A 23976-nucleotide genomic window follows, 5' to 3' on the forward strand; every position below is an offset into this window, starting at 1 on the left:
GTTCTGAGGACCGGGAGGGAAGGCCCGACCCCGGGGTGTGGTAGCTGGGGTCCCTGAGTTGGAGTTCCTCCTGTTTGCACTTGGGGATGGGGAGGGGACTGGCCCTCAGGGCCCTCCTACCACTGTTCCCATTCCCAGGGCCTTCCCTCCAAGACCAGGCCAACACTCAGGGTGGCTTCTGGGGACAGAGGCCAGGAGATGCAGACGGAAGTCCTATTCCCTGCTAGGAGGGTCTCTGTCCCTCCTTGGGCCCAGAGCAAAGGGAAGCAGGCAGGATTATCACCTTGTCTTTTATTCAAATCAGTCAGTAAGGCCCCCTCCCCCGTACCAGTTCTTCATCCTGGAGGAGGCAGGGGACTGGGGCAGCATCTCTGCCACCTGTATGGGGCTGGCCACGGCGTGGGCCCAGGTCGTCATTCCAGCTCCATGTCCTGGCAGCTGGGTATGAGTGGAGACCAGCCCTGCAGGCCCCTAGGAGGTGGGACATGGCCAGGTCCTCTGGCCCTGGAGCCTGGGCGGGGGCCTGAGCAGGTGTCTAGCTCCACCTACCAGCCCCAATTTCTCTGCATGTGGCGCTGGGCCAGCGCTGTCTTTGGAGGCCTTGGTGCAGGTGCCCCGGGAGCAGTCCTGGCTGGGCCCCGGGATGCCCCAGTACAGCAGCCACAGGAGGCCTGAGGGCAGGGCTGCAGTGAGTGGCCAGTATCGCAGGTGGGCCGGCACGCTGCCTGTAGGTGGACGTGGATGAGCACCCATGAGGCCCAGCTGGGAGCCTCCCGGCCTGGGCTGCCCTCCCCGTGCGCTTCCTCGGGCGGGAAGGCCAGCGAGGCTGCTGCTCTGCTGCTCGGGGGCCCTGAAAGGCATCTTAAAGCTTCTCCCACCCCCACTTCCTGGTGCTCAGCAGGTGTTAGAGGAGGGGAGTTGGTCCTTCAGTAACTCAGCAGCCAGTGAGGACGGAAGCCAGGGTCACCCAGATGTCCCCCAAGGAGGCGAAGGGAGGAGAGTTGGCCAACAGAGTAGGAGGTTGGGTGCGAGCTGTGGAACTGGGAGCCGTCAGGGGTCTGCAGAGGCCCTGGGCAGACGGGGCCAGGCAGAGACGGGAGCCCACGATGGGGAGGCCGGGTCCGGGGCATACCAGAGGTGGGGCCGTTGTTCCCCAGCTGGCCCGTGGTGGGGGCTGGATGGGACGCCCAGGGTGTGGTGTCCGGGGTTCCGGTGGTGGAGCGGGCTGGGCCGGTGGGGCTGGCAGCGTCTGTGTCCAGGCCCAGCTCTCCTAGGGCCGAGGTGTTCAGGCTGCGGAGCCAGGAGCTGATGGTGGGATGGCTGCGGGCCTTCTGCAGGTCCCCCACATTCTGGCCCAGCAGGGTCGTCACGTTGCCGACACTCAGGCTCTGTGGAGGGAGGGGTGGCTCTGGGGGCAGGGCCGGAGGGTCCCTCAGCAGCCGGCTTGGGGGCAGAACCCGGCAGGGCAGTACTTAACTGAGGAGCGAGCCCGGGGTGAGGCTTGGCAGAAGCGACGGGGTTCACTGCACACCTCTGGCCTTGGGGTACTTGGGGCCTGCAGACGGTGACAGCGGCCTCCCCTGGTTTGGCAGCCCCGCCCCATGCCTCAGGCTTCCCCGGGGACCCACCTGTAGCACTTGGGGGTTCAGGTTGGTGAAGGTGTCGATATCCATGGAGACATTGGCCTGGGCCAGGTGCCGCAGCTCCTCCACGGGGGCCCCTCCTGGGGGCAGGCAGTGGTCAGAGGACAGGGCAGGGGGCCTCTGGGACGGGGGGCCTGCACATAGGGGAGGCTCTCACCCAGGTAGGGGCGCATGAAGCGGTAGTAGCTAGCTGTGTTCCTGGTGCTGCCAAAGGCCTCGCGGGCTTTGGTGTAGAGCGCGTCCTTCCGGCTCTGCGGGCAGGACGAGATATCCAGGGCCCCAGCCCGCCTGGGGGAGGGGGAGGCTGGTGGGCGGGCTGGGCGCCCCTCGTGCTCCTGGCCTGTCCCCACCACAGCTTTCCTCTTGCCCCCCATACCACGCGGAACAGGGTACCCCCCAAACTCACACCCGCCCGAAACCTCAACACAGAGCCTCTCCTATCTGTAGATTTTATGATGAAGTCGACATCGCAGTGAAGTAGCGTGGCCCCGAGCCCAAGGACTGGAGCGGGGAAGGGACTCTGCACCCAGGCGCCGAGGGGAAGGCCGTATGGCCGTGGAGGCTGAGGCTGGGGCGTGCGTCCCCCGGCCCAGGCAAGGCTGAGGAGTTCTGCTGGCACCCCACGCAGGATGCGCCTCCCCTGCAGGTTTCAGAGGGAGCCGGCCCTAGGACCCCTGCATTTCAGGTTCCTGCTGTCTAGAGCACAGGAGAATTTCTCTTGTTTTAAACTGCTCGGATTGTGGTACCTGGTTGTGCAGCCCCGGGAACCTATCACACCTCAGGCCGAGCCCCTCCCTCCTCGGCGGAGCCGACGGTGGGCGCATCCCGGGCTGGCTCACCGGAACTCCACTGGCCTGATGGCCTGGATCTGCCGGGCACTCATCCAGCAGAGACGGGAGCCCCCGATGGCCGTGAGCAGGGCGCTGGTGATGGTGCCGTTGTGGTCCAGGTACTTCTGTAGGACAGCCTGCCGGCAGGGCCCGGGTCAGCGGGGCCAGGGGCGGCGCGCCCCCACCGCCCCCTGCACTGCCCTCACCGCGGTCTGGTTCTCCAGGGCCACGTCCGAGGCCAGCAGGGCCACGACCGTGTCCCTGGACGTGATGTTCCACTGGCTGATCTCCGAGCGGGAGTAGAGGTAGACCAGCGAGGTGATGAGTCGCAGCTGCTCCTCGGGGACGCCGTGCGGGTATACCTGGGTGGGCGGGAGGGTCAGGCCGGGCTGGGCGCCTGCCTGCCGCCCCCCGCAGCCGGTCTGCAGCGCACCCGAGCCAGCTTGGCCTTGACGACGCGCTGGCACTCTGCTGGGAGCGGATGCTGCAGGAGCGGGTCCAGGTTGGCCTGGAGCACGCGGCTCCCCAGGCAGGACTCGAGCTGCACGCAGTCGTAGCGCACCAGGAAGAGGTCGTCGAGGAGCGTGGCCGCCGTGATGTCCCCGCGGACGCAGGGTCTCCTTGCGTCTGGGGGAGGGGTGGGGGTCTTGAGCTGACCTTTGCCGACTTTGGGCCTGGCCTCACTCCCAACCTCAGCCTGCCCTTGACTCCTTCCTGAGCTTGACCTCTAGCTGAGAACGTGGCCTCAGACCAGAGAGTCGACCCTGACCTTGACCCTGGCCTTGACCCACCCCAGGCTGGATGCAGACCCCTGGGCGTGCCCAGGAGGCCCAGCAGCAGGTGGGACGCTCTTTTGAGTGCCCAACCCCCAGGATTAGGAGTCCAGGGCAGGGGGGGCAGCATTCCCTGGCCCTGGTGGCCACACTGACCTGTGCCACGCTTGGGTCGAGAGGACGCTGACATGGCCTTGGCCTTGAGAAAGCCCGTGGCGAAGCGTCTGGCATCGCCCCGGCTGAGCCGCCCAGCTCTGGATGTGGCCACCGTGCTGCTGAAGAAGGCCAGGCCCACGGCCTGGCCAGGCGGGCATAGAGACCCCATGCCCGGGGGGCTGCCAGGCGCCGCCTGGTTCCTCGTCCTGTCCCACAGACGGAAACCCCGGGGCAGGGAGGGACTGGGGACACTGGACAGGCTGGCGGAAGGTCGGCTGGATGCCCTTGTCCTTGTGCACAGCCACCTTGACACTGCCCCCCCCAGCCCACTGCAGAGGGTCCTACCTCCTGCACCTGCACCCACAGGCTGGAGCGGATGTAGCTGGCCAGGGCTCCCAGGGCCTGCAGCCCCTCCAGGTTCCAGGAACCGGGAGGCCTGGTGTGTGGTAAGGGAGCACCAGGTTGGGGTCAGGAGCAGAGCCCGGGCCCCCGGAGGCGGCCAGCCCCTCCGTGAGCACCCAGTTTGCAGGGCCTGCCTACTGGGGACACCTCCCACTCCAGGCTTGGGGGCAGGGGAACTGGGGGGTCTAGAGGGTGGTGGGACCCTGAGGCTGTGCAGGGTCAGGGGGACGGGTGAAGGGTCAGCAGGATGGCAGACATTAGGGGTCTCCGGATCATCTCGAGGAGGGACGGCCTGGGTGGAGGCACCGGACCCAGCCTACCCCAGCACGGTCTTGCCACCAGCCAGCAGCGAGTTGAGGGCAGCTTGCTGGGGGGCCGTCAGCCGGTGGCAGCGCTGCAGGTTCTCCAGCACATGCGGGTCTGCGGTCTCGATGCGGGATGCGTGCATGTCACACACCAGGGCTCCAAGGAGCAGCAGGTCCAAGGCACTGAGCCGTCGGCGGGGTGCTCCCTGCCACACAGCGGGTCAGCATGAGCCGGCCCTGTGCCTGTCCACCCTCCCCCTGTCCCGTCCCAGCCTGCCTGTCATGCCTACCAAGCAGGCCAAGGCCATGTGCTGCAGGGCGAACCTCTGGTCTGGCAGGTTGGCGAGCATCTCCGTGTCCCCCTGGGCGGCGCGGCGGATGAAGGTCCGGCAAGTGGCTTCCCTTACCTGCGTCAGGCTGCGGGTGGTTGGGGGGCTGTTGGGACAGTGGGGGCCACCCGAGGGTCCTCCTCTGGGGTGGCTCAGATGTCCCTGGGGAGCTGGGGGCCCTGGGACTCCGACAGAGGCACTCTCAGCCTGTTGCACTGGGACGCTGGGGGCTGGGGGGCAGCACTCACTTGTAGAAGAGCAGCAGGTTGGGGGGGTGGAGCTCGAAGTCGTCCTGGAGGCCGTGCCAAGTGGCCAGGTTGGCCAGGCAGCTGAGCTGGGCAAGGCAATGGCATGTCGCGGGCTTGGCCAGACCGGGGCCCACAGCCCCTGTCTTTCTGCCGTCTTAACCTCTCCTTTGGCGTGGGGCCCTCCCTGTCTGCCTGGGCTCTGTCCCTGGATGCCCTGTGGTCTGCCCTTCTCAGGAGGCATCAGGGCCAGCCTGAAAGCCCCCCACCTCCCACGGCTCTCCATGGCCTCAGTGCTACCTCTTGCTTAGACTTTTTGTCTCATTGGACTTACTTTGGGGTTTTCAGATGTATTGCTAATTTCATACTAATTTTATAACGGGGCAAAATAGTAGCTTTTCTTCCTTTTGTTTCTTTAAACTCAGGGGCAGGTCGAGGTGGGCTCAGACCACATGGGAGAGGCCAGGAGGCTGGAAGATCCCCACAGGGCTCCAGAGGACCTGTCCCAGTGTGGGCACCGTGTGCCACTGGAGGCAGGAAGCGGCCAGCGCAGGCCTGCTGGACAAGCCCTCGCCCGAGCCAAGAATAGAAGTCAGGGGATCTGCAGGTAACGGGCTGAGAAGTCCTGGAAATGGTCCCAAGTGGGCAGCACCATAGAGTCACCCAAGGGAGGGAAAAACCAACCTCTGATGGCCACACTTCCTGCCATGTCAGAGTCTACCCAGCAGCCATGTCTCAGGTGCCCGGGAGGCTGGCCGGGTCTCGTGCCCCATCCCAGTCCCGTGGGCCCCCGCTGACCCATGTCCTTTGCTGGGCACGCCCTTCCTACCGTCCTGTCTCCGGCAAGTGTGCCCTTTCCCTCAGCACCCTGGCCCACTCCCAACCAGCCACAGCCGTTTACCTGCCAGGCCCTGAGGGGGACCTGCTGGGTCGCCATCCCCTGGATGAGAGTGGAAAGCTGGTCCCGGGACAGCTGGCTGGCCGGCTGGCACCAGAAGCCATGCAGGAGGGAGGTATTGGCACTGGGCAGAAAGAGGACAGGCGGTGAGGGGCGGCATCGAGGTCAGCACCGCCAGCTCTGAGGGAGTGAGACACGGGAAGCGTGGCCCATGGCCCCCGGGCACATGCAGGACCACAGCTTCATTCCGCGCTCACCCAGCAGGCACCAGGCTCCCAGCTGTGAGCAGGGCTTGGATGTGGCCTTGGCCTGGACTCTGGGGTCCTGGCAGGCTCTGAGCTCGGGCGGGCCCCACTGTCCCTGCGATGGCTAAGGGCATGGAGGAGATGGGGCCTGAGTACCAGCTGGGGCACCGCAGCGGGCCTGGCCTCTGGCTCAGTGCCACTCTCGGTGTGCATCTATCTAACAGTCTGTGTGTGGGGAGGGCATCCTCTGGGACGTCAGCCTGGGCCTCTGACTCTGCTTCATCAGTACCCAGATCAATCCATCCCTCGATGCCTCATCAGTGATCTCTAACCCTCCAGGAAAGCAAAGCACAGCTGAGCCCACACTCGAGGCCCCAGGACAGTGGTTGGGAATGATTGAGTCTCTGGGACTTGGGAGAGCCACCTAGTCTTGGGTCAGAGGAAGAAACTGGAGAGGACTCGGCATAAGAAGTAACCGCCCACCGGGCTGGAGAGCAGCACAAGCCGTGAGGGGCTCGGGGGCCCTGTCCAGCGTGATGCCTGGGGACCCACTCCTGGCCACGTGGGTAAGTCTGATGCAGGACTCTGGAAGCTCCGGGCCATCTCAGGGCGAGGTCGGTGAGTGATGGGGGCCCTGCCTCAGCTGTGCCCAGGCCGTTGGGGGTGGACCCCCCCCCCCCGCCACCAGAGGATCAGCCGCAGAAGCGTGACCTGGCACTCACCTGCCCCACAGGTCATCCCCGCTGGCCTCCAGCCCTCCCTGGGAGGAGCCCTGGGCCTGGGGACAAGAGCAGTGGGCTGTGAGCCACACGAGGAGGGCGAGGCCTGGGTTCACCTGACCACCTGGAACAAAATGGGCCGTGAGCAGCGGCTGGGCCCCCCAGCATAGCTGGGTGCTGCCTGCTGGGGGCGTCCTTCAAGGGTCGACCCGGGGCTCCATGGGTCCTAGGAGAGGCCTAGGATCACAGATGGCCCTGATACCTCCCGGGAGCCTGGCCGTGGGACCTACCCCCCAAGGGTCTGAGATGCCCCTTGGTGAGGGCTGCCTCACCTGCTCGGGGACCCATGGCCGTGCGGTGTGCACTGCTCGTCCTGGCAGAAAGGTGTGGGGTCACAGGCAGTGAGTACAGGACAAGCTGGAGAGGAGACAGGAGGTAAGGCCCACCCATCACCGTCCCCTGCCCTCTCTGGCACAGGGCACAGAGAGGGAGGTGCCGTCCAGCGTCATAGAGGAAGGGCTCCCTGCAGCCCCGTCTCTTGTCTTTGGGGAGGGGCACAAACCCCACAAACAATGCTTCTTTGGAACTAAAGGGAGTGGCAAGAGGAGGGGCCGGGCCAAACGCGGGGCCTTTCTTATCACAGTTCGGGCCCCCTGGGACCGGTAGCTTTGGTGTCTCCAGTAAACAGATCTCTTGACAGCTGCTGGGGAGGGGCAGTGGTCCCAGTAAGTCCCTGCAGGCAGCTGCGGGTGGAGGCCTGGGGGCTCTCCAACCTGTCGCCATTCCTGGGTGGCCTGGAAAGTCCTCTTCCCCTCTCAGGGCCTCAGACGCCCAGGCAGACCTGGCCTCCGGCCACAGCCCACACCACAGCCCCGAAGGCGGCCCTGCATGGTCTCCAGCTGGAGGCCTGAACTGTGAGGTGGTGTCGGGATGCCCGAGGGGCTCTAGACTCTGCATGGCCCAGGATAGTTACTGTCCTCTGCAGGGGACAGAATGGAAGCCCCCCACCCAGGTTCACACCGAGACTGCCCTGTGGGTTCAGGTGGCAGTGGCCCTGCCCCAGCCCTCGCTTCTCACCGGAGCATGGAGACCATCTGCTGTGGAGGGAGGCTTCTCCTGTGCCCTGCAGTGGCTATCCGATGGAGGGGGGGTGGGGATGTAGGCCAGGTGCCAGGTACTCCTGAAGACCCCAGTCCACTGAGTGTGTCAGCCCCTGCGGCTGAGTACCAGGCCACCGCGTCCGTGCAGGGTGGGGGCACCGGGCTTCCTGCTCACCTCCATGGCTCACTGACACCCTGCCTGCCTGGCCGCCTGCTCCTGCAGCGACGCCTGCAGGGGAGGGTCCAGGTGTCAGGTGAGGCTGTTGTGCCCACCCCTGGGGGCCCCGAGCCCAGCAGACACATGCTCTCCAGCCCTGGGGGAGCAGGAGGCTGAGCTCACGGTTGGCAGCCACCCAGTGCACACCCCTTCCCCCCAGGGATGGGTCTGTGCCCCGAGGATCGGATGTGCCTTCGTACGCATTCGTGTCTGCATCTGTCATGAGTGCTGGTGGTTTCGTGCACACGCGTGTGCATCTGGGAGCACCAACTATGTGCATGCCTGATGCACGTGTTCCCTGCGGGATGCCAGTCACACGCGGATCCAGTGTGGTACCTGGGTTCCGTGCTGCATGTCTCGGTATCTGCTCTGTGAGCATGCGTGTCCCTACTGGTGTTTGCCAGGGACTAAGAGGGGTGCAGGCTCCAGGCATGTGGCCGCAGCGGCAAAGAGCTGTGCCGCACATGCCCTGGGGCCCAGGATGAGGGCAGCTCCACCAGCGGTGGGGGGCGGGGGGGGGCTATGACGTCTTGTGGGAGGTGCCCGGCTAGGCCAGGCAGGGCCAGGGGCTGGGCAGGGCCAGGGGCAGGGCACTGAGTCCTGACTCTCATCTCCTGGGAGGCGCACAACTGGAGGCACCGAGCCTGGAGCCCCGGGACCCTGGTTTAGCCACCAGCACCCCAAGTAGGGCTGCATGTGGCCCACGGCCCAGCAGACACGCTGACCCGGCAGACACGCTGACCCCCAGCCCTGGACCGCCCCCACGGAAGTCCAGCCGCACCACGTGGAGCTGTATGTGGTCCTGGATGGTGCCCCACCAGCACACCTGCCCCCCAGAGCTTGCCTGTCACGGGTCAGCCCCATGCTACCACCTGCAGCGTCCGTCTCCTCTGGCCATGCTTGCCTGAGGAAACTCGCCTTGCTGTCCTTGTCCAGGAGACCCTGCTCAGCTCCCACACCTTCCAAACCTTGCCCACTCACAGCTAGGGTGTGTTTGGGGGACAGACAGGCCTGTGTGTGCCGCATGTCTGTCTGGGCTCCACAGTCTCAGCCTAGAGGGCCCCAGGGCACTGGGAGACAGCCAATTGCAGGAAGCAAGAGCTGGGTCTGGCCTGCGGGTGGCTCTCTGGGTCCTGGGGGGCTCGAGGGTCTAAGCAGGCATTTCAGGGGGAGCAACAGGGCTGGGGGAGGGGCAACACACATTCCCTGGAGGGACCTACCCCTATGCACCTTCCTGTCCTCCCTCCCTCCCTCCCTTGGGGGCCACCAGTCTGTCCAGCCCTCCAACTTCCCTGGGGTTTGCTCTGTAGGCCCAGCCTATGGGTCCCACCAGGCCAAGGTATCCAGACCCATGTCCCCAGCTGGCCACGCCTCCCTCTGCTTTCTCCCAGGGCCACCCCCAGCCAGGAGTGCCCACCCTGCAGGGTAGCTGGTGTTCTCATGGTGGAGGAGCCTAAGGGGATGTGGGGACAACAACTCTAAGGAGGGACCCTGGTGAGAAGATGGGCGCTCCTCTGCTTTTGGGTTAGAGGGCTGGGATCTCTGGGAACGGGGCTGACCAGCTTCCGTCCTCCACCCAGAGCCCAGCGTCCGCACAGGCTGCACGTGCTCACTGCACGGCAGGGGACGGACACGCCAGCCAGGACCACAAGGTCCATCCCGGCTCCTGCTGCGAGGCCTAGGGCAGATACCCACCCAGTGCAGGAGAGAGAGCCAGGGTCTGGGGCCCCCAAAACCTCCCCATCGGATGGATTCACGGTCACTCACGAGGTCAGTCACTGGGTATTTATTCTGAGGCCCCGCAGCTCAGCTACAACCAGGCCGACACGGACGTGGCATTCGGGATGGAAAAGATGGGTGCTGGCCACCCCTGCTCCCAGCTGAAGCCTGAGGGCCTGGGAGAGGACCGAGGGGCACAGCCCAGACCCTTCCCCGGGTGCCGCGCGGGTGGGGAGGCGGGGCCCGCAAGCAGAGTCTGGTACGAGCAAAGGCACGAGGCAGCACTGGCTGGGCGGGTGAGTCGGGGCCGCAGGTAGGGAGGACCCAGCCGGGAGCGGCCGACCGACACCGGAGGTCTGAGGAGCGTGCAGCGGAGCAGGGTGCTCAGAGGCCCAGGGTCAGGAGGAGGCGAGGCCCGACCGTGGGCTCTGTCTCTGAGACAGCGACCCTGGCAGATCCATAAAACAAACCCAGAGGAGCAAAGCTTGGGAGCCGGGAAGGCAGGCCCTGGTTTCCCCTCCCAGGGGCGGGCAGGTGCTCAGGGAGGGTCCACCTCTGAACTCCCGGCGGCCTGGCGCCCCCTGCTGGCCCTGCCTGTCTCTCCAGGTCTGGTTGCTGCAGCAGAGGCCTCAGGCTCCACCCACAGGGGCCGCACACAGGGACAGCCTCTACCTAGGATGGGCCCAGGGCTCTCCCCGGCAGCCCCCATCCCCCTCGTGGGTCCGGCCTGCCACTCCCACCCAGCCTGCTGCTCTCAGTTGTCAGGCTCCAGAGTCCACTCCGACAGCCACTGCAGGCAGGAGGCCCGCTGTGCCTCTGTCTCGGGGGGCTTGCTGGGGGGTGTGGGAGTGCTGCAGGGCGCAGGGCTCCCTTCCGTGGGACCAGGGTCGGGAGCAGTCCTCAGGACCTGGACGAGCTGGTCCAGGGACTGCACCAGGGTGTGGGGGCTCCAGCAGGCATCGAGGGCCGGCACGAAGGGGTCCGGTGTGCAGGCCTCCACGCGCTCCGTGTGCGTGGGGATACGCAGATAAAAGGCGTGCAACATCATGCGGAAGGGCTGGTCTTCTTGGTCCAACGCCTGCCCGTAGGTCAGGTCCCCCACGACGGGATGGCTGAGGGCACTGCAGTGCACACGCAGCTGGTGTGTCCGGCCTGGGGGGGAGGCGGGGCAAGGGGATTGGTAGGGTGGGGGTGCCATGCCGTGCCGACCCTCACCCACTCACATCACCCCTAACACTATCCCCCGTTGCCCTCTTCAAGCCCCATAAAACCCCTAGAAACGGCAGAATCTGATTCCCATCACGGATAAGAACGTCAGAAGTCAGAAAAGGAGTCAGCCTCCAGATGGCTGCCCGTCAGGGCAAAGCCAGGCGCGCTACAGAACCCCTGCGGCCTTCTAGGACAGCAAGCCCCAGGACGGGGTGGGGGCGGGTAGAGGGGAATGGAAATGGCGGAGTGGCCCCAGGCAGGCTGCTGTGCCCCTGCGCCACCGCTTTCCCGCAGTCCCCTTCGGGAAGAGACGCTGGCGCACGTAGCGGGGAGGGGGGCCTGCCATTAGCATCCTCAAAGCGTCCCGCCTTCCTCGGCCCCGGACACACCTGTGAGGGGCCGCAACAGCACTTTGGAAACAGGGGCGCCAGCATACAGCCCGTGCTCCAGGACCTCCAGCTCTGTCAGGCTCGGTTTCGGGTTCTCACAGCCTGTGGAAAGCAAGACGAGCTGTGAGGGCTGGCTGCACCTGCGCAGATCCCAGCCCGCCCCAGCCCACCCCAGCCTGTCCCAGCCTGGCTCACTCAGGGCCCCCACTGGGTGACCAGCCCCGCCCTGCGTACCCTGAGTGCCCTCAATGCACATGGTGTGAGCACGACCCTCGGTGCTGTTCCTGCCGATGGCGTAGCTGATGGTCATCTGGTTCTCCTGCACGTGTCCCCGCACCTGCTGGGCAGAGACTCGAGCTGCTCTCAGGGCTACCCACCACCTCTGCGGAGCCCACCTAGTCTTGACGGCCTGCCGGAGAGGCTGAGGGTCAGAATCCCTGTCCCCGGGGGACCGGTCAGGCCTTACCAGAGCCAGATAGGCCTTGGTGACGCGCCGCTCCTTGAAGCACTTGTAAGCGCGGCCGGCTGCCGCCTTGTTCAGGGCCACGCAGAGCGCCCCGCTGGTGGAGAAGTCCAGCTGGTGGCAGAATCTGACATGGGGCAGGGGGTCAGGCTGGCTAGGCTGGGGGCGGCCGCTTCCTCACGCAGCAGCGGCTGGGGGCCGTCAGGGCCCGCCCCCGCGTACCTGAACCCGTAGCAGGTGTCAGGATCCGCGAGCTCGGGGAAGTGGTGGCGCAGCTGCTTCTGGAGGGTGGGCGTCTCGCGCCACATCCGGCTGTCGATGCGCAGGTCCCAGTGCTTGTTCACCACCAGGAAGTCCCGGCTCTGGTACACCACCGACAGGTTCTCCGTGCGGCCCGCGTCCATGGCGGCGGCCTGCGGCGCGTGGCCAGCGTGTGCAGTGGAGGCGCGCGGGGAGCCCAGCACCGACTCCTCAGGGTCCCAGGGTCGCGGCTGGGAAGCGGCTCACTCGGGGCCGGCCGGGCACACGGCCCCGCTGCGCGTGCACCGCCAGACCCCGCTGCACGGCCGCCTCCGAGCGGGGACTGTGGCGCTGCCCCACCCAGACGCAGATGCCGGGCCAGCTGTTCTGCGCCCGCGCCCCCGCCGCGGACCCCCGGGACAGCGCGCCAACGTGCCGGGGGAGCCTTCGTCGCAGCGGGGAGGGGCAAGACCTTCCGCGCCCCCAGGGCCCGGACGGGCCAGGTCAGCCGAGTGAGGGTACCCCCCCACCCCCTCCCCGAACCCCTGCCCCCGCGTCTGATGGCCACAGGCCGCCCGCCAGGGCCTCCCGCGGCCCCTCCCACTCCGAGACCCACCTGCACCCCGGCCGCGCCGCCCCGGCCCCGCGAGGCCGCTGCCGGTCCCTGGTTCCAGCACACGGTCCCCGCGCCCGGCGACCGGGCGACCCTGGAGCCGCGCCTCACAGGGCCCTGCCGGGGCCCGCAGCCCCGCCCACGCCCCGCCCACACCACGGACGGGCGGCCATGTGGGCCAATGGCGAGCGTCCGGGGCCGCCGCACTGGCTCGGCTCCGCCCCGCCTGCGCGCGCAGCCCCGCCTCCGCCCCGCTCTCCCCGTTGGCCAGTGGCGAGCGCCGCCGGGCACGCCGGCCAGGGATTGGCGGCGCCGGGACGCAGGGGGCGGGCACGGCGCGCGACCGCGACGCGGGAGGTTCGGAGCTGGCGGCGGGTCAGCCGGGAGTGAGAGCCATGGGCGACCCGGAGCTCGAGCTGGCCGGTGCCCAGGACGACTTCCACAGCCAGTTCGCCGACGAGCTGGAGGTGCTGGCCGAGCTGGAAGGTGGGCGCGGGCCCTGCCGCAGCCTCGTTCCCCGTAGTCCGGGAGGGCTGCCTGGAGGAGGGGAGGGGAGCGGGGGGGCGCGAGGCTGGAACGGCGCCGCCGCGGGAGTCCTGGCCTGCAGTGGGGACGCGGCTACCCGGCGCAGCTGCTGTCAAGCTTGTCTCCTGCAGGGACAGCGGCCCTGTCGCCCTCCAGGGACCCTTGGCCCACGTTGGGTCGGTCCCGCCTGCCGTTCGAGGAGGCCGCCGCTGGAGGGGGCGCCGCCATTCCCTGCTCTCCCGAGGGACCGCCAGAGAACCGCGGAGGCAGTGCGAGGAAGCGGCAGCTGGCCGGCCGCGTCGCGAGGGACAGGGCCTTGCCCCCCAGTATGTCCTCCGGGGCCCGGGGCCCAGGGGTGGGGTGTGAGGCTGTGGAAGAGCCTCCATTCTTCCCGTCTGCCTCCCCAGCCCCCAGGGTCAAACGGCTTAAGCTGGAAGTCGTCAAGAAGCTGAACTTCAGGCCCGAGGAAATGGAGGAGCCGCCCCTTCCTGACTCCCCTGCGGGGGACATCACCCCCCCACCGAGTCCCGAGGTCCCCACTGAACCGCGGAGCAAGGGGTGTGTGGCTTGGGGCGCGGGTTTCCAGAGGCCTGCCTCGGAGGGTGGGTGGGAGGGATGTGTGGTTGCGCGGATCTGGGTTCCTCTCATGGTAGCAGGAGGTGAGAGGCCCCAAGACAGCCCTTGTCCCTTCCCAGGGCCGTGGACGCCGGTGTCGATGCGGGTCTCCTGCAGGCCTCGCCGGCAGCCCGAAATCCTGTCCTGAGGCGGCCCCCTGTCCTGGAGGACTATGTCAGTGTGACCTCCACGGGGGGTAGCCGGGCTTTTCTGGTCCTGCAGGCTGATCCAGTGGGCACAGGGGTGCAGGTGGGTGCTGTGTGGCCTCGAGAGAGGTGGGGGACTCCGTGCTGCCCAGGAGAGTCCTAGACCTCACACCCCCGCCGGGACCCTGGGGACACCTCCGGAAGTTCAGCAGACCTGTCTCCCCCTCTCTGCCTCGTACCTCCTTCAGCTTTTGTGTGGGTGTCTTCCGTAGAGTCGTGCCCATCCCGGCGTCTTGTTCCATTGGCGTCTTGGTTAGAGAGGGAGCTTGTCCTGTTCTTGGTCTGTGCGTGCTGCCAAACGCCACCTGGCTCCCTAGCACTGGGGCAGGGGTCCGGGGTGGTTATGTCCCGGAGGGTGATGAAGACTGCCTTTGCTTTCCTGCAGACCCCTTTCCTTGATATCTGGCGGCGAGGCCAGGGCCAGCTGGATCTGTTGGGCGTGCCCTTCGCGTCCCTGAAGGAGCAGGTGGACAACGAGGTGGGGCTTGCTGGGAAGAGAAGGGTGGTTCCGGGGGGCTGCATGTCGGAGCCATTCAGATCCCAACCTCTGGTGTTTGCACAGCGGAGGCAGCAGCTGCTCGAGGAGGCCCGTCGACTCTCAGACACGCTTCACAGGTGACACGGTGGGCCCGTCCAGCCCTGACCTCCCGCCTGTTGTCGGGGGCGCACAGTCCCTCCAAAGGCACGATGTTCTCCAGCCTCAGGTCGGAGGAGGTCCAGCCTTTGGCGGCTCCTGAGGAAGAGCTGGCCAGCAACCAAGCCGAGTCCCAGCACTGCCTCTGGGTGGACAACTTTGCTCCTCGGTCCTACACGGAGCTGCTCAGTGACGACGTGAGATCCTATTCTTGTTCAAGCGCGACTGGCTTTTTTGTTGGAAAAAACGGAAGGTGCAGGATTCAGCTAAACCTCGTGTCGTCAGCAATGGGAGAGATGCTTTTTGGTTTTTAAAGGTTTTGTTTATTTGAGAGAGGGAGCGAGTGTGAGAGGGGGAAGGGGCAGAGGGAGAGAGGAGAAGCAGACGCCCCGCTGAGCAGGGAGCCTGACGCGGGGCTGGATCCCAGGGCTCTGAGATCATGACCTGAGCTGAAGGCAGACGCTTCATTGCCTGGGCCCCCCAGGCGCCCCAGAAGAGGTGGTTTTGGTTTGCACATTTGAGTTGGAGATGGGGACACTGAGCCCTCACGGGGCTGGCACACTCTGTGTCACTCGTGATCTGGGTTGGGATCTATACCTGCCCCCTGCCCCCGCCATCCGGAATTTCTGTTTCCTGTTTCCTTCCTTGCTCTCATAAAAGCCGATGTGGGGATGCTCCTGGGGAAGGTGGTGGGGGGCGGCCCTGAACGGGCCAGGGTGGTAGGGCTGGAGAGTCTGGTATGAGCCTCCCTCTGTTGCTCATTGGTCACTTGTCATTTAGTTTCAGTCTCCCTGGGTGTTTCCAGGGCTCACGGCAGCAGGTTGATCCGAAGGGCAGGCACAGGGGGTCCTCCGTGCTGGCCGCTCCTTCAGGCCGTGCCTCTCTTCCTGCAGTTCACTAACCGCTGCCTCCTCAAGTGGTTAAAGCTGTGGGACCTGGTGGTGTTCGGACGAGAGAGGCCTGCCAGGAGGCCGAGGCCCGGCATGGAGCTGGCCCGGGGTGCTAAAGAGGCTGCGAGCTCCAGCAAATGGAAGAGCCATGAGCAGGTGCTGGAGGACATGCTAGAGGCTGAGCTGGACCCAAGCCGGCGGCCCCGGCAGAAGGTGAGGCCCTCCCCCGCACCTCACGGCTGTGCTTTGGGGCATCCGGTGCCTTCGCAGCCTCGTGGGGTCCTGAGGCACATTTGGTGCTCCCGCGGTTGGGGCGTTGAGAACACCAGTGTGTCGGCGTGGAACGTCAGCGCCGGGAGTCGGACTCTGAGTCTGTTTTCATGGCTCGGTTAGAGCGTGTGCTCTCTGGAGGATCCTGGCCCTTCCCAGGATGCTCAGGGTGATGGGGGTTTCTCGGGGTCAGACATGCCAGCAGTGGCTGTGCCTCTTGCCGCACGTCCTCGTTCCTCGTCTCACGTGCGACTTTCGCTCTGACGCGGCGTGTGTGAGGCATCAGCATACGGGGGTCCTTTCTTGGTCACCAGAGCGGGGCTGGGCGTGCATCCCTTTGTAGCAGGCCTCTCGGGACAGGGTTTTCAGCCTCGAGGTCGAGGTGGGCGTGGGGGGTCCCTTGAGTGGTGACAGGTTGTAGGAGGTGGGCATGTGTGTTGTCTTGGCCTCAGGTGGCGCTGCTCTGTGGGCCCCCGGGGCTTGGCAAGACCACCCTGGCCCACGTGATTGCACGGCATGCTGGGTATTGCGTGGTGGAGATGAACGCCAGGTGAGGGGCAGGGAGGCCAGCCTCCGTCGTGACGTGGCCCTGAGGCCCCAGTGGGTTGGAGGCGGGGACGACAGAGAGGAGCTCTTGCTGCGTCAGGGCTCGTTGGGGGGTCGCCTTGAGATGTAGGTGTGGGGGTTCCGCCTTGGGAGGTTGTCCGGTCAGGGACCTTGGTCGCTGTCTCGGCCAAGGCTGTGCCACCCTGACGGCTTTGCCCCGGCCTCATGGTTCCAGTGACGACCGCAGCCCCGAAGCCTTCCGCACGTGCATTGAAGCAGCCACGCAGATGGAGTCGGTGCTGGGTGCCGGCGGGAAGCCCAACTGCCTGGTCATCGACGAGATCGACGGGGCCCCTGTGGTGGGCCTCCTGGGGGCCCCAGTTGGGGGGACAGGCGGGTGGGCAACGGGCTGGGGCTCACTGCATCCTTTTTGCATCCCTTAGGCTGCCGTCAACATTCTCCTGAACATCCTGGACCGCAAGGGCCCGCAGGACGCAGAGTCCGGGGGTCCGGTCCCCCTGAGTGGGGGGCGGCGGCGCCGGGCTGAGGGGGGGCTCCTGATGAGGCCTATCATCTGCATCTGCAACGACCAGTGAGCGCAGTGGGGCATGGCTTTGGGTGGGGAGGGGTGTCGGGGGCCCCTGGCAGGAGGACAGCAGCCCGGGGAGGGCGTACCCCCAGCCCCACCCGGCTGCCTCTGCCTGCTGGGCTGTGGCACACCCGCCACGCCCCTGCCTAGGCAGTGAGCTGCGTGCGGCGGTGCCCTGCAGGTTCGTGCCCGCCCTGCGGCAGCTGAGACAGCAGGCCTTCCTGCTGCACTTCCCGCCCATACTGTCCTCCAGGCTCGCGCAGCGGCTGCAGGAGGTTGGTGACGGTTGGGGTGGGGGCACGTGACTAGGGGGGCGCGTGGCTGACTACGAGGTGGGGGGACGCGCCTCCTGTCCTGGCCCCCGTGTTCTTCTCCCTTGCCATCCCCTCTTGTATCCAGGGACCCATCCCCTAGGTGGCCCCAGGATGTGTTGGGGGCAGGTGGTTCGAAGCAGGGATATGTGGTGGTCGTTCTGTGTTCTGGGGAAGTGGGGGCCTCGGGGTGGGTTTCTGGGGTGCGGCCGCCCACTCTCCCGCCCCCTGCAGATCTCCCTGCGGCAGGGCATGAGGGCCGACCCCGGCGCGCTGGCCGCTCTGTGTGAGAAGACGGACAACGACATCCGTGCCTGCGTCAACACGCTGCAGGTGGGTGTGTGCGTGGGGGGCGGCTGCTTGGGGGCGGCCGGGAGGGCTGCCTCTCACCAGCTCTGCCCCGTGACCAGTTCCTCCATGGGCGGGGCCGGCGGGAGCTGAGTGTGCAGGCTGTGTGGACCACGCGGGTCGGCCTCAAGGACCAACGCAAGGGGCTCTTCTCCGTGTGGCAGGAGGTGTTCCAGCTGCCCCGGGTGCAGAGGTAAGCGGGAGGGCCTGCCTCCACCGCCACCCTGGGTGCCGCATGGGCCCTGGGTGCTCCTGGGTCCCGCAGAGCATCATCTGTGTGCAGATGCCTGGGCCGCTTTGGGGAGCGCAGCACCACGGAGGGGGACGAGGTAGGGGGGCCCCATTCCAGCCTTGACCCCCCCTGCAGGCAACGCTGGGGCCAGGACCCGGCCCTGCCCCCACACAGGCTCCTGCTCAGTGATGGGCACCTGGGTCTGGGGGCCCGAGCTGCCGAGGCGCCTTTGACCTCGGCTTCCCAGCGGTTCTACCACATCCTGCACGTGGCTGCCTCTGCTGGCGAGCACGAGAAGGTGGTCCAGGTAACCTCGCTTGGCCTCGAACGCTCTCAGACCTGCCAGTTTGCTAGCACCTGGCCGCGTCTCTGTCCCCAGAGGACAGGCGATGCTTCAGATGCCGTCATGCTCGTGGAGAAACGGGATGGGAGCGAGGGGTGGCAGACATAGGGCTTCAGGGAGCTCTCAGAGGTGATGGCGAGCAGGGACAGATGCCTGGGAGGAGGGACTCGTTGGTGGCAGGGGCGGGGGGTGGGTGGTGGCAGGCGTGGGCTGACAGGGAGGGGAGGTGGGCTGGGTGCGCGGTGGGGCAGTCATCTGACTGCTGGGGTCACTTCAGTTGCTGGTTGGGACACGTGAGTGGGGTGGGAGAGTCCCCATTCTGGATGTGAGCTGTGGCAACGGACACGTGCGGTAGGGCAGGCGGGGTGAAGTTGGGGCTGGAGCAGGTGGCAGAGGTACCCCCCGCCCCCGGGAAGCCTGGTCTAAGCTGTCTGCCTGAGTAAGCTTTGGATTAGCGGCTGTGGATCTGAGTAAATCCGGAATCTGTGCCCCGAGAGCATGGGGGTCTCACGGGGAGGGAGAGCGGGGGATCTGTGCCCTCCGTCCTGGCCGCAGAGCTTCCTTCAGGGAGGGGTGGGCCCCGGAGGCTGGGCTCCTTGAGGCAGTCATGGGCCGGGGGTTCTTTTCCTGCAGCTCTCGGGGCTCTGGTCAGAACAGTGGGGGCGGCAGGCTGGGCCTTCCTGGCTCCTCCTTTGGGGCTTCAGGGCCACTTGCTGGTGCTAGTTGCTGTCCCAGAGACCTTGGATTTGGCAGGGCAGGTGGGAGGTGCAGGGTCCCGGCAGAGGAGGGTGCCTGTATGTGGGCTGGGGGCCACAGCTGGGGGTGCTCAGCAGTCCACCCGCCCGCTTACCCCCAGGGTCTGTTTGAGAACTTCCTGCGTCTGCGGCTGCGGGATTCCAGCCTGGGCACCGTGTGCGCGGCCCTCGACTGGCTGGCCTTCGACGACCTGCTGAGCCGCGCCGCGCACCACGGCCAGAGCTTCCAGCTGCTGCGCTACCTGCCCTTCCTGCCGGTGGCCTTCCACCTGCTCTTTGCGTCCAGCCACGTGCCGAGGATTGCTTTCCCCAGCAGCCAGCAGGAGGTGTGTCTCCCACACCCTGCCTGGGCCTGGGGTCTGGCCCAGAGATCCTAGATCACCCAGACCCGCTTCATTCTCCACCCCAGGCCCAGAACCGGACGAGCCGGACACAGAACCTCATCCAGACGCTGGTGGCGGGCATCACACCGGCCACCCGCAGCCGAGCTGCGCCTCAGGCTCTTGTCTTGGATGCCCTCTGTCTGATTCTGGACATCCTGGCACCCAAGTTGCGCCCTGTGAGTGCCTTGTCCGGAGTGCGGAGTGGGGGTGTGGCGGCTAAGGGGGGCGGGCCTTGGCCATGCTCAGCGTCTGTGCCCACAGGTGAGCACGCAGCTGTACAGCACTCGTGAGAAGCAGCAGCTGGCTAGCCTCGTGGGCACCATGCTTGCCTACAGCCTAACCTACCGCCAGGAGCGCCTGCCCGATGGGCAATATGTCTACAGGCTAGAGCCGTGAGTCTGCGGCACTTGGGGGTTGCCGGGGGCAGGCTGGGCTCTGGGTGCTGTGGCACGCGGGCCAGGAATCTCGGCCAGGTGTGAGTCTCACTTTCCCGTTGGTGGGGCAGTGGCAGGAGCTCAGTCCCAGCTTGGGGCTTGCACAGGTGTGATTATGAGGCGGGGTGTCCCCCTTACGGGGTGTTATTGCAGAGGGTCTGCCTGCCTCAGTGTCCCTCAGGCACTCCTTCCAGAGGGCCCTGGAGCTCCCCAGGGCTCTGCTGCCCCAGGCTGAGATATTCCCCGGGGCCCCGCTGCCCAACAAGGGGACCATTGCCATCCCTCTTTGTGCCACTTGCAAGGAGTTGGTAATGGTGACAGTTCTCATTGCTCAGCCCCGGCCTTGAGCCTAGGCCCTGGTCTCATTTCTTCATTCTGCAGCCCTGGGAAGGTTCCCTTCTCATGCCCACAAGCACTTGGGGAAACAGGCTTGGGGTGGGTCATCCCTTGCTGCTGTGGGGTACAGGCATTGTATTACCAAGACTGAATCCCACACTGCAGCTCCTGCTTTGTGGCGTCTGGGACCGGTGTGGTAGGTAGCACCTGCCTGTCCCTGCTGATGGCCTACGCCTCTTGACCCACCCCGAGAGCAGGAACGTGGAGGAGGTGTGTCGCTTTCCTGAGCTGCCCGCCCGCAAACCTCTCACCTACCAGGCCAAGCAGCTCATCGCCCGAGAGATCGAAATGGAGAAGATGCGGCGGGCGGAGGCCTTGGCCCGGGTTGGGGACAGCCCCCCGGTAAGCCTGCCCTGGGCTCTGGGTGGGGCCGTCGGAAGGGACAGCGTCCCCCGAGTGGCCCTGCCCGGTCAGCCCTCACCACACCTCTGGTCTGCAGGTAGACGGGGTTCCCCTAGAGGCCAAGGCTCTGCCGGGGGCTGCTGGGGACAAAGGGGGACGCGGCCGTGAGGAGCAGCAGCTGCAGCGGCGGCTGGAGCGCATCCTGGAGAGAGCCGCCCTGGAGGAGAAGGTACGGGGTGGGGGGGGCGCTGGTTCTTGGCCCTGGGGGGCCTGTTTCTTGTCTGCTGGTTAGCCTGGAGGGTTCCCTGTGGCCTCAGCTTCCCCTGTGGGCACGAGGGGGCTCTGCTGGTTGTGGTAGGAGGGAGCTGCTGGGTGGGTGATGAGGGACCCGAGGGACACGAGCTGGGTGAGTCTGCTTCAGGGGGCCTGGGGAGGGGAGGTGGGCCTCTGCTTCCACAGCCTGGGGCCACTGGCTCCTTCCCCAGGGCAGGGAGTGACCGCCACAGGTCTTTCCTGAGAGCCTGACCAGACTGCCCCTTTCAGCCCGAGAGGGACTTCTTTGGTCGTGTGGTCATCAAGAGAGCGGCAACCCCGAGTGCAGGTGCTTGGGGCGTGGGAGGGGCGGGAGGGGCGGGGGCAGGTGGGGGAGGCAGGGGAGCAACCATGCGGCCTTCACAGGAGACGCGGCCCCGGAGGCAGACGCGGCAGAGCGGCGCATAGGCACGGCGGTGGGCAGGAGTGATGTCTGGTTTCGATTCAAGGAGGGTGTCTCCAACGCCGTGCGGCGCAGTGTCCACATCAGGGATCTGCTGTAGCGGGGGCTGCCCCTGCCGCCAGGAACCCAGGCCGGGTACCTCCACCCGTGCTGGACACCCCAGGGACCACGCTTCATGCTGTCGGGTTGCGTTTTCTCCGTTAGGAAATGTACGAAAGCACGGACGCTCTTAGAAAGTCCTTATAAAAGTCACACCTTTATAGAGTCGTTCTCCCTACGAGCAAGAGCCTGCGGGCGGGGCGGGGGCCTCACAGGATGGCACACTTGCCCTTTTCCACCCATGGGTTGTTCTTCATGAGGTCGGGGTTCAGGAACGGGTCCTTGGGGATCCCGTCCTCGATCCACTTGAGGAGCCTGTGGATGGGCAAGGTGGGGAGGGTGAGGCTGAGCAGGTGGGTGCCAGGCTCCTTAGAAGTGCTGCCCAGTGGCTTGGTGCGGGGCCGTGGTTCTGGCTCATGCAAACGAGCGCAGGGCAGGGAAATGACATGCAGATCGGAGCCGGCCTGGGCTGGGGGTTCCCGGGGACTTACTCAGGGATGGTCTTGGACGACATCTCCCTCTTAAAGGCCAGCTGGTACTTGAGACTCTCCACCTCCTTCTTCATCTGGGGCACATCCCACTCCTCCATGGCGTCGGGGGCTTCGGAAGTGGCCAGCCTGGGGCTGGAGAGCCCAGGAGGGAGAGACAGCCAGGGGGCTGCCAGCCTGCAGTCACCCCCAGCAGCTCCCTCCCCACCAGACCGATGCCCAGTCTGCTGCTGGGGAGGCCCCCAGGGGCTGTACCACCCCTGTCCTGGGGGCCCCAGAGGCACCCACATGGTCCACAGGGTGCTGGGCCTGGAGCTGAGACCCCACTGATGAGGCCCCGTGTGCCTGCCCCTCCCCCATGGGGTTAATTAACTGCGGAGGAAAGTTTTTGCTTGGCACTGCGTCCTCCCTTCCCACCCCCGTCAGCTTGTCCACGGCCTGGTTTCTTGGAGAGCAAAGGGGCAGTGTTTCGGCAAGAGCAGGACCAGGCACACGGCACAGGGTTCCCAGAAGCCCACCCTCCAACTGCAAGGCCCACTTCCCACTCCCTGTTGCACAGGGGCACCCCAGACCATCAGGTGAGGGGTGGGGCCGCGCCTGGCCTCCCTGGGCGGTGGGCTGTCCCTCTGCTTTGCATGGGGAAGCCTACCCAAGGGAAATTAATCATGGGGCCTGGAGGATTTGGCTGCAATTTGCATCTCTAGCCAAGGAGTTTGGGGGCAGAGTAGGTGCTCAGGGTTATGGGGTCACCGGCTGCACAGCTGGTCTGGGACTTGGGAGTGCCTACAGCCTTCTGCTGCCCCGTGTTTGCCCCCCGCGCTAGCAAACCGCCTGGCCCAGTTTCTGCCTGTGCACCAGCCTGGCAGAGCAGGCTGCCTCCTGCCTCCCCCACTAAAGCCCATTCCAGCGGCCCAGGGAGTCCCCCACCGGCCCTCAGGCCCTGCTCCCATCACGGGAGACTGAGAGCCAGGGGACGGCATTTCTGGACCTTGGGAGGGTGGGCAGGGGGTGACAGGAGTTTGACCCTGTCTGCACCAGCCTGTGGAGGGGGCTCCACGCTGGAAAATCTCCATCTTGGCAGGGGGTTCGGCCCTGCAAGTTGGGGACAGAGCAGCCACACTAGGAGTCCTGGAAGGGTCAGAGCCGCAGGAGAGCGTAACCTGCCTTTTGGGGGGGGCAGTCAATGGGGGGCATGCGGTTGCTCCCCTCCCAGAAACCCCCAGTCCAGCATCCCCAACCCTGGCAGGGACAGCCACGTGGTGGTGGGCTCTCCGTGGCGGGGGCGGGGGCGGCCGCCTCGCCCGCAGCCCCCACCGCCTGCCCTGCCTGCCCTGCCTGCCCTACCTGCGCGCAGCGCCGCCGGAGCCGGCCGCCCGTCCCGCGCGCCCCGCGACGCCCCCGGCCACGGCGCTCGGCGGGCACTGCGGGCGGCGCGCACGGCGCAGGACGCGGCTTCCCTCCCCTTCGGCCGCCCCGCCCCCGCCCCCGCCCCGCCCCGCCCGCCGGAACACCGAGGGGGTCTTCCCCGCGGGTGGGGTCCGGCCTGCTGGGCCGCGCAGGACTGCCGCCCTCGGCTCCAAGACCAACAGGCAGGGGGCGTCTGGGGGTTAGGATGGTCCAGGTCAGCCCGGTGGGACCCGGGCAAGTCCCACAAGGCCCGCCTCGGTTTCCTGCTCTGCACGGGGACCCGCTCATGGGACCTACCTTGGACGGTGCCGGCGAGCGCCAGCTGACAAGGACCAAGTGATGGTGAGTGACAGCGAGGGCCAAGTGAATGAGTGAGCGGGCGCACAGGCGGCCAGAGCCCAGGCAGGTGCCCCGCCCACTCCTGCCACCTGGGGCCAGGCCCTGGCACCACCCCCTCCCCTCTGCCCTCCTCCTCTGGGCTGGGTCTACCCTGGGGACTTGGCCTTACCCAGCACGCTGGTCAGCCCCCGCCTGTGGGAGAGGCAGGGATGGCTGTGTGGAGTCCGCTCTGGCCATGGACAGGGGTCTCCCATGGAGGGCTGGCACCAAAGACTTAGAGCCGTTAGACTGTACTGTAGCTGTCCGTGCCCTGAGAAGCTAGAGTTGCAGGCCAGGTGGGAGTAACAGGGATGGGGCCAGGACACCGTACCCCCAGGGGCCTCAGCAGTGTCTGCTGACAGGCCTTGAGGCCCTTGACAGGGTCCTGCCCTGGAGCTGAGCCACCTGTAGGTGGGAGCCTGTGTCCCCCATTTCCAGGCAGGCGGTGGGCTGACTGGGTAGCTGCCCCGAGGGCTGAGCATACGTCCATGCTTCCGCTGACCCTGGGCTGGGAATAGCCAGACTTATTCTGTGCCGGCCCCGGGGTGCGCTGGGAATGTGCTGCCTCTGGAGGG

At 66.5% G+C, this 23976-nt stretch overlaps 4 protein-coding genes across 8 annotated transcripts; 1 reads left to right on the top strand and 3 right to left on the bottom strand.

The window, feature by feature from the left end:
* Positions 1-300: 300 nt before the first annotated feature.
* LOC116860162 (mesothelin-like protein) lies at positions 301-6944 on the bottom strand. Its single transcript, XM_032846054.1, has 16 exons — positions 6878-6944; positions 6549-6669; positions 5585-5705; positions 4687-4772; positions 4400-4526; positions 4125-4315; positions 3748-3838; positions 3403-3544; positions 2907-3100; positions 2680-2835; positions 2483-2610; positions 1801-1931; positions 1629-1723; positions 1133-1388; positions 550-725; positions 301-471 (listed from the first exon to the last, which is right to left on the bottom strand). The coding sequence occupies exons 1-16, from the start codon at positions 6891-6893 to the stop codon at positions 301-303; spliced, it is 2202 nt and encodes a 733-aa protein (XP_032701945.1). The 5' UTR covers positions 6894-6944.
* A 3268-nt stretch (positions 6945-10212) lies between these two features.
* Positions 10213-12561, bottom strand: RPUSD1 (RNA pseudouridine synthase domain containing 1). Of its 2 annotated transcripts, none has more exons than XM_032845961.1 (6): positions 12499-12561; positions 11865-12055; positions 11646-11769; positions 11414-11519; positions 11180-11281; positions 10213-10733 (listed from the first exon to the last, which is right to left on the bottom strand). In XM_032845961.1, exons 2-6 carry the CDS (start codon positions 12044-12046, stop codon positions 10336-10338), a joined length of 912 nt encoding a protein of 303 aa, XP_032701852.1. In that variant the 5' UTR covers positions 12047-12055; positions 12499-12561; the 3' UTR covers positions 10213-10335. The 2 variants fall into 2 exon arrangements, with proteins under 2 accessions (XP_032701852.1, XP_032701853.1); XM_032845962.1 differs by having other exon boundaries at positions 10215-10733; positions 11414-11516; positions 12499-12558.
* A 291-nt stretch (positions 12562-12852) lies between these two features.
* On the top strand, positions 12853-21285 carry CHTF18 (chromosome transmission fidelity factor 18). The gene is made up of 22 exons (XM_032845927.1): positions 12853-12981; positions 13152-13346; positions 13428-13578; positions 13716-13884; positions 14227-14319; positions 14404-14456; positions 14540-14672; positions 15369-15578; positions 16088-16185; positions 16417-16540; positions 16625-16773; positions 16952-17045; positions 17316-17414; positions 17492-17622; positions 17797-17968; positions 18861-19085; positions 19169-19318; positions 19404-19534; positions 20170-20314; positions 20412-20543; positions 20858-20915; positions 20993-21285. The coding sequence occupies exons 1-22, from the start codon at positions 12891-12893 to the stop codon at positions 21127-21129; spliced, it is 2940 nt and encodes a 979-aa protein (XP_032701818.1). The 5' UTR covers positions 12853-12890; the 3' UTR covers positions 21130-21285.
* On the bottom strand, positions 21272-23450 carry GNG13 (G protein subunit gamma 13). 4 transcript variants are annotated; one of them, XM_032845976.1, is made up of 3 exons: positions 23321-23450; positions 21620-21751; positions 21272-21443 (listed from the first exon to the last, which is right to left on the bottom strand). In XM_032845976.1, the coding sequence occupies exons 2-3, from the start codon at positions 21715-21717 to the stop codon at positions 21338-21340; spliced, it is 204 nt and encodes a 67-aa protein (XP_032701867.1). In that variant the 5' UTR covers positions 21718-21751; positions 23321-23450; the 3' UTR covers positions 21272-21337. The 4 variants fall into 4 exon arrangements, with proteins under 4 accessions (XP_032701867.1, XP_032701866.1, XP_032701869.1 ...); XM_032845975.1 differs by lacking the exon at positions 23321-23450 and adding an exon at positions 22961-23008; XM_032845978.1 differs by lacking the exon at positions 23321-23450 and adding an exon at positions 22961-22995 and having other exon boundaries at positions 21620-21785.
* Positions 23451-23976: the final 526 nt, after the last annotated feature.

This window comes from Lontra canadensis, unplaced genomic scaffold (assembly GCF_010015895.1).
Source record: "Lontra canadensis isolate GAN:19392208 unplaced genomic scaffold, GSC_riverotter_1.0 scaffold171, whole genome shotgun sequence".
NCBI lineage: Eukaryota > Metazoa > Chordata > Mammalia > Carnivora > Mustelidae > Lontra > Lontra canadensis.

Excerpts from the sequence above, each read along its gene's own strand:
- LOC116860162 (XM_032846054.1), bottom strand. Across the intron at positions 3,101-3,402 it reads TCGACCCAAGCGTGGCACAG|ACGCAAGGAGACCCTGCGTC; the intron begins GTCAGTGTGGCC and ends CCCCTCCCCCAG. Across the intron at positions 726-1,132 it reads GAACAACGGCCCCACCTCTG|GCAGCGTGCCGGCCCACCTG; the intron begins GTATGCCCCGGA and ends GTCCACCTACAG.
- CHTF18 (XM_032845927.1), top strand. The coding sequence starts at position 12,891 with ATGGGCGACCCGGAGCTCGAGCTGGCCGGTGCCCAGGACGACTTCCAC. Across the intron at positions 14,457-14,539 it reads CTCTCAGACACGCTTCACAG|CCTCAGGTCGGAGGAGGTCC; the intron begins GTGACACGGTGG and ends GATGTTCTCCAG. Across the intron at positions 16,541-16,624 it reads AGATCGACGGGGCCCCTGTG|GCTGCCGTCAACATTCTCCT; the intron begins GTGGGCCTCCTG and ends TGCATCCCTTAG.
- RPUSD1 (XM_032845961.1), bottom strand. The coding sequence starts at position 12,046 with ATGGACGCGGGCCGCACGGAGAACCTGTCGGTGGTGTACCAGAGCCGG. Across the intron at positions 11,770-11,864 it reads GACACCTGCTACGGGTTCAG|ATTCTGCCACCAGCTGGACT; the intron begins GTACGCGGGGGC and ends GCCCCATGTCAG. Across the intron at positions 11,520-11,645 it reads CCAAGGCCTATCTGGCTCTG|CAGGTGCGGGGACACGTGCA; the intron begins GTAAGGCCTGAC and ends GTCTCTGCCCAG.
- GNG13 (XM_032845974.1), bottom strand. The coding sequence starts at position 21,906 with ATGTGGGTGCCTCTGGGGCCCCCAGGACAGGGGTGGTACAGCCCCTGG. Across the intron at positions 21,444-21,619 it reads TCGTCCAAGACCATCCCTGA|GCTCCTCAAGTGGATCGAGG; the intron begins GTAAGTCCCCGG and ends GCCCATCCACAG.